This window comes from Corticium candelabrum, chromosome 5 (assembly GCF_963422355.1).
Source record: "Corticium candelabrum chromosome 5, ooCorCand1.1, whole genome shotgun sequence".
NCBI classification, from domain to species: domain Eukaryota; kingdom Metazoa; phylum Porifera; class Homoscleromorpha; order Homosclerophorida; family Plakinidae; genus Corticium; species Corticium candelabrum.
In genome coordinates, this window is record NC_085089.1 from 8,560,955 (window position 1) to 8,572,189 (window position 11,235).

At 40.9% G+C, this 11,235-nt stretch overlaps 3 protein-coding genes across 6 annotated transcripts; 1 reads left to right on the forward strand and 2 right to left on the reverse strand.

The window, feature by feature from the left end:
- Positions 1-384: 384 nt before the first annotated feature.
- Positions 385-5,330, reverse strand: LOC134179417 (uncharacterized). 4 transcript variants are annotated; one of them, XM_062646302.1, is made up of 7 exons: positions 5,201-5,330; positions 5,022-5,134; positions 2,594-3,470; positions 2,357-2,518; positions 1,458-1,637; positions 1,066-1,396; positions 385-1,003 (listed from the first exon to the last, which is right to left on the reverse strand). In XM_062646302.1, the coding sequence occupies exons 3-7, from the start codon at positions 3,374-3,376 to the stop codon at positions 663-665; spliced, it is 1,797 nt and encodes a 598-aa protein (XP_062502286.1). In that variant the 5' UTR covers positions 3,377-3,470; positions 5,022-5,134; positions 5,201-5,330; the 3' UTR covers positions 385-662. The 4 variants fall into 4 exon arrangements, with proteins under 4 accessions (XP_062502286.1, XP_062502287.1, XP_062502288.1 ...); XM_062646303.1 differs by lacking the exons at positions 5,022-5,134; positions 5,201-5,330 and adding an exon at positions 4,565-4,643; XM_062646304.1 differs by lacking the exons at positions 5,022-5,134; positions 5,201-5,330 and adding an exon at positions 4,130-4,155.
- LOC134179416 (cleavage and polyadenylation specificity factor subunit 2-like) lies at positions 5,209-10,023 on the forward strand. Its single transcript, XM_062646300.1, has 19 exons — positions 5,209-5,435; positions 5,499-5,764; positions 5,822-5,948; positions 6,009-6,124; positions 6,391-6,646; positions 6,764-6,818; positions 7,402-7,569; positions 7,764-7,867; positions 7,922-8,000; positions 8,058-8,146; positions 8,370-8,415; positions 8,486-8,531; positions 8,593-8,647; positions 8,720-8,807; positions 8,872-9,009; positions 9,254-9,362; positions 9,436-9,578; positions 9,641-9,775; positions 9,837-10,023. The coding sequence occupies exons 1-19, from the start codon at positions 5,284-5,286 to the stop codon at positions 9,927-9,929; spliced, it is 2,265 nt and encodes a 754-aa protein (XP_062502284.1). The 5' UTR covers positions 5,209-5,283; the 3' UTR covers positions 9,930-10,023.
- On the reverse strand, positions 9,798-11,058 carry LOC134179418 (mitochondrial protein C2orf69 homolog). The gene is made up of 2 exons (XM_062646305.1): positions 10,051-11,058; positions 9,798-9,883 (listed from the first exon to the last, which is right to left on the reverse strand). Exon 1 carries the CDS (start codon positions 11,038-11,040, stop codon positions 10,054-10,056), a length of 987 nt encoding a protein of 328 aa, XP_062502289.1. The 5' UTR covers positions 11,041-11,058; the 3' UTR covers positions 9,798-9,883; positions 10,051-10,053.
- Between the last annotated feature and the right edge of the window lie 177 nt (positions 11,059-11,235).

The window sequence follows — 11,235 nt, forward strand, 5'->3', positions numbered from 1 at the left end:
CATGCATAGTATGTGCACTAGACACACCGCTGATGTACGCATACTCATGATATAATATATATATATATATATATATATATAGGCAACAAAAGCTTCTATCACACAAGTCCTTTATAGTGTCGCCACTTAGGATGCATCAAGTGTTGTTGTACACACACACACACACACACACACACACACACACACGCGTCACAACCATGGTTCTTCATGTGTGTAGACTATATCACATCTTTCATAGAGCAAACTATACAGTGACAATATATATGGCTTGTGTGCATGGTAGAAGTTTTTGCTGCATATCTTCAGTATCAGGGGTGTGTATAATGCACGTAGTGTGCAAGACTCCAGCCCTTAAGTAATCGTCTCTTTACTTTTTATATATACCGTCCCTACATTCCCCGTTTCAAATTCAGAGAACTTTTATCTACTCGTCATTGTCATAACATGAATACAACAAACTTGCCCATCTGATCATAATAGATATACACTGATCAAAACAAATCAATAAACGTACTAACAGCATGTAATGCTACACTGACTAGATAGCAATGCTAATGCACTTTTATATTCATCAGCAATGAACAGACTTTAATTCAGTTACAAGTACATGCATGCAGCTGCCATAATCACGATTCTGTCATTATCTGTAATGCTTTCACTCACTAAAACCGATTCAAATCTTCCCCACTTGTGGTAAAGGATACTTGATAATGAAACTGACGATTAACCGGCATAGTAGGCAATAAGATGTCAGTAGGAAGACTAGTGGGGCAATTTCTCATCTCTGTTAAAAGAGGTTGAAATATAGGCACAGGATGACTTGGCAAAAGAGTTTGACGTCTCTGGAACTCTGTAGAATCACTAGCTGCATGTGCTATAGACTGATTAGGTGAACTGGGAATAGGGCCAATGCTGCTGCCACTCTGTGCTGTTTCACTCATTGAAGGAGCCCGGTAGCCACCTAATCGTTTCTCTTCATCAAGTAGTTCCTCGTACAGTTTATCTAAAATGTGATGAAATCAGTGACAACCAATTCAGAATTGTCATGAAATGTTACGGTCTAACCATCAAATGAATATCCCGCTTCTATGGTTCCCTTCTTAATGACATCCTTGAGAAAACCATATTCTGTGTAACTAACAGCAGCAGCTAATTTCTCAACTGTTACATTGCGACGAAGATGAGCCAAGTAATGCAGCATTTGCATCCCAAACTTGTCACCAAGTGGATTTCTCATCTTTATTTCTATGTCATATGGTACATGGCCCCATATATGACTTTGGGCAATTTCTTTCCACAGATTTTCAAACATTCCTGGATGACACTGATAAACAGTGGCAACAACATAGCAAAGAGGTGTGCCTGATATTGGTTCTAAATGGTTGAGAGGCAAACACTAAATAGCAATAAACTGACTGTTAGTGACGTAAGTAATCGAGACATTTTGTATGCCTTACAGGTGGACAACTTATTCTTATTGGTCCTAGAAGAGTCTCCTTATGATTGCAGCTGTAAAAGGACAATTGGAATCTTGGCAGTTCATTTGGTCTTGGCTCTTGCGCAAGTGTCATTTCAAATTCTAGATGACACCCAGTCACATGTTCCTGGAGATCTTTAAACTGCATCACTTCTAGAATCTGCACCATTAATTAAAAGTACACAGTAAGTACGTTATATGTAAGACAAGAGATAGAAATGGTGATACACCACTGCTCTACAGACATTATTTGACAAGTAAAGTTCCTGTTAAAAGCCATAATATTGACATGAATTTTCTGTTGTTCACTAATCAGATACCACAATAGCCAAGTTGCTATACAGCAACACTAAAATTAAACTCTCAATGTAAATTTGCTGAATTATATGCTTGAAAAGAAATGACACCAAAGAGAAGTATAAAGATATGAAAGACATAAGTCATGACATACATATTGTCAAAGTGGTAAAGCAGCACAATAATATCTATGTAGTCTATTGTACGTAGGGAGTAGGTGCATGCTAAATTAACTAGTATGTTCCTAACATATGAAACAAGAGCAGAGACAAAAAAGGCAACATCAACAGTTCAGTCCTAAACTTCACAATAATTGCTGCTGTGCACCAGAAATTTACACTCAACACATACTTAAGCACCCTGTCAGCTAATTAACTGTATGCTTTAATAATTATTTGGTTATTTTGATTTTGTTAAGTTGTTGATTACATCAGACTATTGTATATTACATATTACATTATTATATATTACAAACACAGCCTCAACATGCCCTACACTTGCAGTTGTTCTAGACTTTCTCTTTGTCATGAGGCTAGGGCAGAGTGAGGCTTGATTAAGTACGTATTGTACACGCAATCTCACCTTTTCAGTCCATGGTAAGTGTACGTGGAGGCAATTGACTGGCACTGTGCACTCCACAACGAGTTTGCTATTCATTACAGTAATTTTCTGAATTGGTGGACAGAACACCGCACCTTCACCACTAATGATAGGACGATTGACCTCTCGAATTTTATCCACAAGCTAAGTAATACGCACATGCACCAACACAATCATCACCAAATATCACTTAGACAACGTTAGTAATTATAGTTGTACCTCCTTTATTGAAGCAGGCTCTCTAGCAAAGTATAGCATGCATGTTATGATTTTCCAATCGTTAGGATCACGTCTCACAAACGGCAGAATGACAAGGTCTTCCTTGAACTCTCCATAAGCAGCAATGCAATACTGACACAAAGAAGTCACGGTGACTTTGTAAAGCTTGTTCTCTTCATCAATCACAAAATCAGCATCTTCAATAAACTCCCAGCACGGCTCATCTACGTTGGACAACGGATTGTGACACAATAACAGCTTTGTACCTGTTGCCCACATTCGAAACTGCAGCTCAAACAGTCCTTCTGCCCCATGTTCCATGCAATCATAGATAGGAGATGCATATACCCAAGTATCACAAGTGCCAAAGTACGAATCAAGCTTTTTTCCTAGAAAGTCATAGGAAAACGCTTGTTTTACTTCTCGTTGCTTCACTGTAACTGGGTACAACAAACAGGGACTTTCCCCAACACGCCCACGCGCTTTAAGAAGGTTAATGGAGACGTCCTTGACTTTCGAAGACTTTGCCTGCGGTTTGTACTTGAAAGCGGCCTTCGTCTTTCGCCACCAATGTCTCAGTGTTAAAATACATACAACTAGCACAGCGATCACTACTGCAGTAACAAGTATCAAGAATAGAGGTGATTCCAATGAGATGCTGTCATGCCAAACTCCCCCGAAAGTTTTATCATGTGGGTCTAGGTCTGGGCCTGGCTTGAACGTTGGCTGCTCATTCGGCCTCATCTCACTTCCGTTAGTCCCATTGCTGAACTGAAGATCCATCGATATCGCTGAGGCTGTAGGGCAAAACTTACATTCCCAGCAGCGACTTTCAGCAAAGATAGAGCCGTGAGAAGAGCACTAGAGTGTTGATGCCCTGCGAGAAAAAAAACACCGTTGATATGTTACGTTTCTCAGTACAGAAATAATTGCTGCATGCTGTAAGCTACCCACCCTCTCGCACGACGACGTGACCGCCCAGGGTGTCAGCGAAGTGGTATGCAAACAGATCTGCCTGTTAATTAATTAGCTATTATTATTCTTGCACTCACATGACTCCACGATTCTTGCACAAAAAAATGTGTGACATTACTCTATTCTACTGTATGTTGTGCCTTACCCCGTTGACGATGCTCATTGCGGCAGGAATAGATCCACATTACACATGTAGACTCGCATGACGCATGTTTCTCTTTACATTGACTCAGAATGGGATCAGTTGCATGCAATGATGAAAGACGGAAATACCATAATGTTATCAGTGAAAATGTTATCAGTGAAAGTAAAGAAGCCATTCACTCCTATCTATCACAACTAAACTGACAAACAGAAAGCAAGATTGACAGGAAACGAGAAAATTGAAAGCCCTTCAACTTGCACACCCAAATGGTAAAATTTGTCATCCACAGTTGCTAGTCGACATCATCACAAACAACCACTTGATTTTCTCATTAATTAAATGATTCTATATCAATTAAACAAATGCTCATATATTCCTCCATCTAAATTTCTGCACAAGTGACAGGTTACACCCACAAGTGACAACTTTGTTGGGGTGTCTGAGTTTCCCTACATCTGATAGGTTTGGCAAGATAACTGCACTGTCACACAAAGCCTTCACACATTCTGAGTCCAACAAATGCTATTCTGTGCATACAGTCTTCATTCTAAGCAGCAAACCAACCACACCTTGCCATCAACCACTGAGCAATTGCTCCAAAATTGTATACCTTGGCAGTAATATGTAGGTTAGGTAAGATATTCGTCCTGCGCTGAATCAAGCATAACTCATCGTTTCAAGAATATTACAACTGAACACCACACTTGACCCACATATATATAGTGTTGCCTTACTGTATGTAATGCTAAAACAATTCTTGAGCTACATTAGAATCTAAAACAAGCCTATAGAGTCTGCATGGGGCAACCTCCCTTGCTATTCAACGCAAACAATCATCAAGCTCAATAAACCTGCAATGTTCAAGCCTTTATGATCCTGGAAACTGCCAGTCAGGTATCTTCTGGACTATAGCTGGACAGGGAAGCATATGAACAATAACCCTCTAATGAGTAGGATATGGCAACAATAGTATGACATGATCTAATTAATAGTAATTTCATGCACATGCATTAATTAAGACATGTGACCTCCCTGAGTTATTTAGAAAAGGTGCTACTTGCCTCAATCCAATAGACACCTTCACACAGTACATTACTTCTGTTCAACAAAACTCAATTACAGTGTGCATGACACCAAAGATTGCAATGACATCACATACAATTACGGTACAAAGTGCTCTGTTAACTTTCAGTTAATCTAATTAGCTAAGAGACATATGATGCTCTATAATTAATTAATTAACAAAATTATGAACTATCAATTAATCTGAGAAATTCTATTACGTTTAATTTGTGTAACTCTACTAACATTGAGGTGGCTTGATACTTCAAATTAGTTATCACGGAAAGCCTTGTGAAGTAACTAGTGAGTGACTGATACCTCCTCTAGTCATCACCAACTTGTAACTTCAATTGATAACTCTAGATAGAGTACAAACATATAAATTCAAAAAACATTTACTTAGTACATAAAACTGTAACATTTACACGTTAATGTTGTACGTGGTACTGTACACCCAGTAAGTAAGGCTTTGCCTGCCCGGATGTGCCCCTAATATCCCGTATTTTCCATGGCATCTTCAAGTATTCGTGTAACTCCACTGAGCGGAGCGTACGATGAGAGTCCTCCAACATATCTTCTCCAGCTAGACGATTTAAATATTCTCATCGATTGCGGATGGAACGGTCTGCTGAAATTGGAAACAATTCAGAGAATAATCGAGTAAAACAACTTGCTGCTGGAAACACATTAAAATATCAACGTGGTTTGTTGATTTTTATGCAGCCGAGTGAATGACATCGATTTAGTGCTTCTCAGTTATCCAGACGTTTTGCATCTTGGAGCTCTTCCGTATTTGGTGGGAAAGTGTTCTCTAAAATGTGACGTCTACGCAACAGTTCCCGTATACAAGATGGGCCAGATGTTTATGTATGACTTGTACCAGTCGCATCAGAACACGGAGGATTTCCAGCTTTTCTCACTGGACGATGTTGATGCTGCGTTCGAGCTTGTCAGACAGTTGAAATACTCACAGAGTGTTACGTTAAAAGGTTAATAAGATGGAAAACATAATACAGGGATTATTTATTGATTTAATGTGATATCAGGTAAAGGGAGTGGAGTCACGATTACTCCTTATCCTGCTGGTCACATGATTGGTGGGACAATGTGGCGGATTGCAAAGCACGGTGAAGAGATTCTCTACGCTGTCGATTATAATCACAAGAAAGAGAGGCAATGACGTAGATGGCTGGTTTGGCGAGGTTGTGTCTCTTGATCTTGATCTTTGTTTAGACATCTTGATTGTGCGGTGCTCGAGACTCTTAGTAGGCCAACTCTGTTGATAACTGATTCCTTCAGTGCTTTGTCAACACCAAATCGACGCAAGGATAGAGACTTAGCATTAACAGGTAACGAGAGAATGTGACAGATAAAAGGAGATGGGGTAGGAAGGCATGCAAGTAGACAGACAGACAGACAGACAGACAGGCAGGCAGACAAACAAACAGAGTATATAGACAGGCAGGCAGGCAAACAGACAGACAAAGAGACAGACAAGCAAGCAGATAGACAGACAGATGGACAGACATCCAATAGATACACTGGCAGTAGATGAATATGTCAACGTTAACGAGTCGCCACATTAACTGGCATGTGTTCCCATGTTTCCCTGTAGGCACTATTTCCAGTACTCTTCGTGGAGGTGGCAATGTCCTCTTGGTTGTCGATACAGCCGGTCGAGTACTTGAACTTGCTCAGCTTCTTGAACAGATGTGGAGAGCTAAAGACTCTGGACTGTCAGCATACTCGCTCGCTCTCCTCAACAACATTAGCTACAACGTCATTGAATTTGCCAAGTCACAGATGGAGTGGATGAGCGACAAAATCATGAGAATGTTTGAAGATCAGAGAAACAACCCATTTCAATTCAAGTAAGATCACCACGTTTTGTGTGTGTGTGTGTGTGTGTGTGTGTGTGTGTGTGTGTGTGTGTGTGTGTGTGTGTGTGTGTGTGTGTACCACATAACACTATGTGACTGATATTCTAGATATTTGAGCTTGTGTCATAATCTGCAAGACTTAGCAAGAATACGAGATCCCAAAGTAAGAATTCATGTAATCTGATGCACACTGAAATGATACACAATGAAACTGATACACAATGAAACTGATACACAATGGTGTATCACAAAACAATTATGTTCAACAATGATGACTGTTAGTCACCATGATTTCCACTTTCCACATAAATTATGTCACAGCTACTGCAGAGACATACCATCAATGTCATCAGATGCATGATATATTATCTCCCATCCAGACACATCAATAATCGGCATGTTATTTAAATGACAAATAACGAACTGGTTTGACACTGACTTGCATGGAAACCGGCCATGGGTAGAATATTGTGAACGTATTTGAACTATGTGATAGTGTGTTTCTCTACTAGCATGACATTTCGTCTCTTGATTAATTAACACCACACTAACACCATGCATTATCACTCGGTTCAATGTGCTCATAACTTTTTGACTTGTGGGTGGTTTGCGAGGTGAGTTGGTGTAATATGAATTGCTTCTGTGACGTAACTGTCTGCTGCCCATCGTTGCTCTTGCTTACTACCCAGCTGGCTGGGTCACTGATTGAATACAGAGATGAGTAGATTTATTGTTGATCTGTGTAGGTGGTGTTGGCGAGTGTTGACGATCTAGAATGTGGCTTTTCAAGAGAGTTGTTTATCCAGTGGGCAAATGTGAGACGAAACTGCATCATTATGACAACAAGACCTCCTCCTGGAACACTTGCCAGGATACTTCTAGATCAACCAAACACTCCAGCATTAGAACTTGTGGTCAGGACCAATTGTTTGTCTCCATCTCTGCAGTCTGTCTGTATTTCAGTCTGCTTGTAATTCAGTCTGTCTATTAGTCTGTCCATCTACTATCGTATCCATATGTATGTCCACCCATCTGCTGGTGTATCGTGTCTGTTCTCTCTGATCTGTCATGCAGCTCTGCTGCCTCTTCAGGTTTCTCCTCTTTACAGGTAAGGAAAAGAGTTGAACTGGAGGGTGAGGAACTAGATGAATTCTATCGTCAGCAAACAGAAAGACAGAAGATGGCAAGAGAAGAAACAACAACTTTGAAATCGTATGAGTCTTTAATACTACAAAACGTGCATTTACTCACTTAACTTTCAAATAGGAGAAGACGAACTGTCGACACAACACAGAGTGAGAGTGACGAGGAAATGGACGCTGATGACATGCTGACATACTCAACAGTTAATGGCCTATGTGGTGTTTGATTACTGTGACTTCATAATTTGTTGATATTAAAGGACCAGAGGACATTCCCTGTTAAGAGTTATCCACTATTCCCACACTACGAGGAAAAGATCAAGTGGGATGAATATGGAGAAATAGTAAAGTAAGTAATAAACAGTTGCAATTGCTGTCATGTCTGGCTGTCTTTTGTCTGTCCATAAGGATGTCTTTCTGTCAGTCTATCTGTCTGTCAGTCTATCAGTCTGTGAGTACATATGTGGTCCATGTGATGTATCCATCTCATCTGTCAGTCACTTCATGCTTTCACTTGTCACACCATTCGTATCTTCATTACTTCTCTTGACCATAAAACGGTACTTCTCTAGTCCTGCAGATTACATCACCGGTGACTTGCTGTTCTATGACGACAAGGTAGAATAACTGCAGTCAATCGTCTGCCACTCATTCGTACTAGATATAACCAACAATATTACTCCATCAGGGTCATGCAACCACAAAAGTGAAGCAAGACATCATAGAGGAAGAAGGCTAGTAATGTTGTTGTTGTTGTTGTTGTCATGTCTCTCTACCTACACTGTTGTATCACAGAGCTTTCAGAGATTCCAACAAAGTGTGTCACAAGCAAAGAAGTCATTCCTGTCAAGTATAGTGCAGTCATGCTAACAGCATTGTGCGTTGTTAGTAACAGTGTTACAGCCACTTTTGTGTACTACAGTTGCAGCATCGTTTACAGCGATTTTGAGGGTCGATCGGACGGCGACTCAGTCAGAAAGATCCTCAATCAAATGAAACCAAAACAAGTGGTATGAACAAGCCTATTTGGTTTGTAAACGGTTGTTGGATTGTCTCGCTGGTGTGCTGTTGCAGGTGATAGTGCACGGCACTGCAGAGGCAACCGAACATCTTGCCAATTTCTGTGAGCAGTCAGGATGGGCCAGCGGTCGCGTTTATGCACCACATGTGGGAGAGACTGTCAATGTAACAAGTGAAACTCACATATTCGAGGTATACTCATCCGCAGTCACCAGCCTGTCTGTCTGTCTTGTTTGCTTGTCTGTCTATCTTTTGTCTGTCTGTCTGTCTCTCCATTTATTTGTCTGTCTGTCTGTCTGTCTGTCAGTCTGTCTGTCTGTCCGGTCTGTCTATCCTTCTCTACATCTTTCACACAAATAAGAAGACAGTTGGGCAGTCATCATGAACACCATTTGAATGTCTTGAAATGTAAATCTGTCATTTATCGGATCTGAAGGTAAAGCTGACCGATCAGCTTGCCAATTCTCTCGATTTCGTAAAAGCCAAAGAATGCGAGTTAGCGTGGATAGACGGTCAAGTTGATATCAACACAGAAGCTCTCAGCAGTAAGTTCTCCAACACCTTGTCTGCCTTCCGGTCTCCATACAGAAATCACTGACTATCTATTTGCTGTTGTAGATTTCAGAATGCAGCAGCATCGTCAGAGATCATACGACAGCGAAGACGAAGCCAGTGGGATGGAAGACGACGACGTGGATGACATGGCAACGAGCGATCTCGCTGTCGGAATCGTCCCAGATTTGTCTCTCCCAACAACAGAAGCAAGCAGATAGCCATCCCAGATAATACAATAATATATTATATACTAATGTCCTTGTGTTAGGTGAAGGGTCATGCTGCAGTGTTTGTGAACGAGCCCCGGCTGTCGGACTTTAAACAAGTACTAAGTAAGGTCGGCATTCTGGCCGAATTCTCGGGAGGTGTTCTTATCTGTAACAATGTCATTGCCATACGACGAGTAAGCACAGCCTATTGTATCACTACAGCTCACACAATAATTGTGCGTTATCGTGTGGCAGTCGAGTGGCGGCCACTTGGAACTGGAAGGTCCGGTATGCGACGAATTCTACCAAATACGAGAACTCTTGTATAGACAATATGCGATTATTTGATAACTCATAAATAAATTAATCGTTTATATGTAATTGTATAGTTGTGCTCGTGCACAATGGACACACACACACACACACACACACACACACACACACACACACACACACACAACGTCTGTACCTTTTAAAATTCCTGGAGAAGATTGAAGTGGATACTAAGAGATTTCTCTTCGTCTTTGAAGTGCATCTGTTCGGTCACGTTGCCTCCGTATCCTTTCAGTTTGTCGACGAATTGTCTCTCCTCACGTTCGAGCCAAGGTCGAGTCTTGTCTTTCATCTGATATGGAGTGACATGCACTCGAATGTCTGGTATTACAGTGAGTGCTCGAATCGTTGCATCATCAGTAATCCACGTGTTTCCTTGTCCTGAATGCCCTCCATCCAGCCAGTATAATACCTTTATACGTGATATGAAGTCCCGGATTGATGTTACGTCATGGCTCTTCAGCCAATCAGCCGCTAGTGTTGAGACACCATCTAATATATTGACGTCATCATCCGGGTCTTTACAACTTTTCTTAAAATCTTCATTTCCGCTCGGTTTCGAATCTATTTCTTCTAGTGCAGCTATTTCGTAAGATATCTGGTTGAGTACAACGCAGCCGTGGCTGAATCCGACAATCATCCAGTCACGTGACAACCCCAGGTCGCTCTCCAGTCTGCCAACTATTTCTGTGATGTGATGAAGCGCGCCAAAACTGTTTGCGTGATCCGGGGCGCCGAGAAGGTTGCCATTGACGAAGTGATCGAAGCAATTGAACGTTTCTTTGACCATACGGCGCGGACGAACTAAAAACGTATTTGAGCGCGGAAATCTCTCGCATAAACGATCAACGGTCGTTTCATACGACCACTGGATCCACTCATGATTTGGTCCTTTCTTCATATACTCTTCTGTCTCTTGTACGTCGCCTGGAAAGTAGAGAACGTTAGTGTCCGAGTGTTTGATGCCTGATTGACACAGGCCATGTAGGATGTCGTTGGTTTTGCCTCCTGCTCCTTCTATGCGATGCCATTGTCTTCTTTCCAGTGACATAAATGGTCGCCAACAAGCAAGAAGAAAGTAGACCGTCTTGTAATTGGAAGATGAATGTCTCCAAGAGTGGAACATGAACTTAATCGATATCAATAGAAAACAATTGATATTTAATAATGCAGTTCATTCAGTAAATTTATAGATCTGATTTTTCAATATCAATCATATAAATGCATGTCATGGCAACATGCATGTTAGTGAATCAAAATCAAGAATTCTTTAGAAAATAATGTCAAAATCAGCAACGATACATGTATCTCGATATATCTA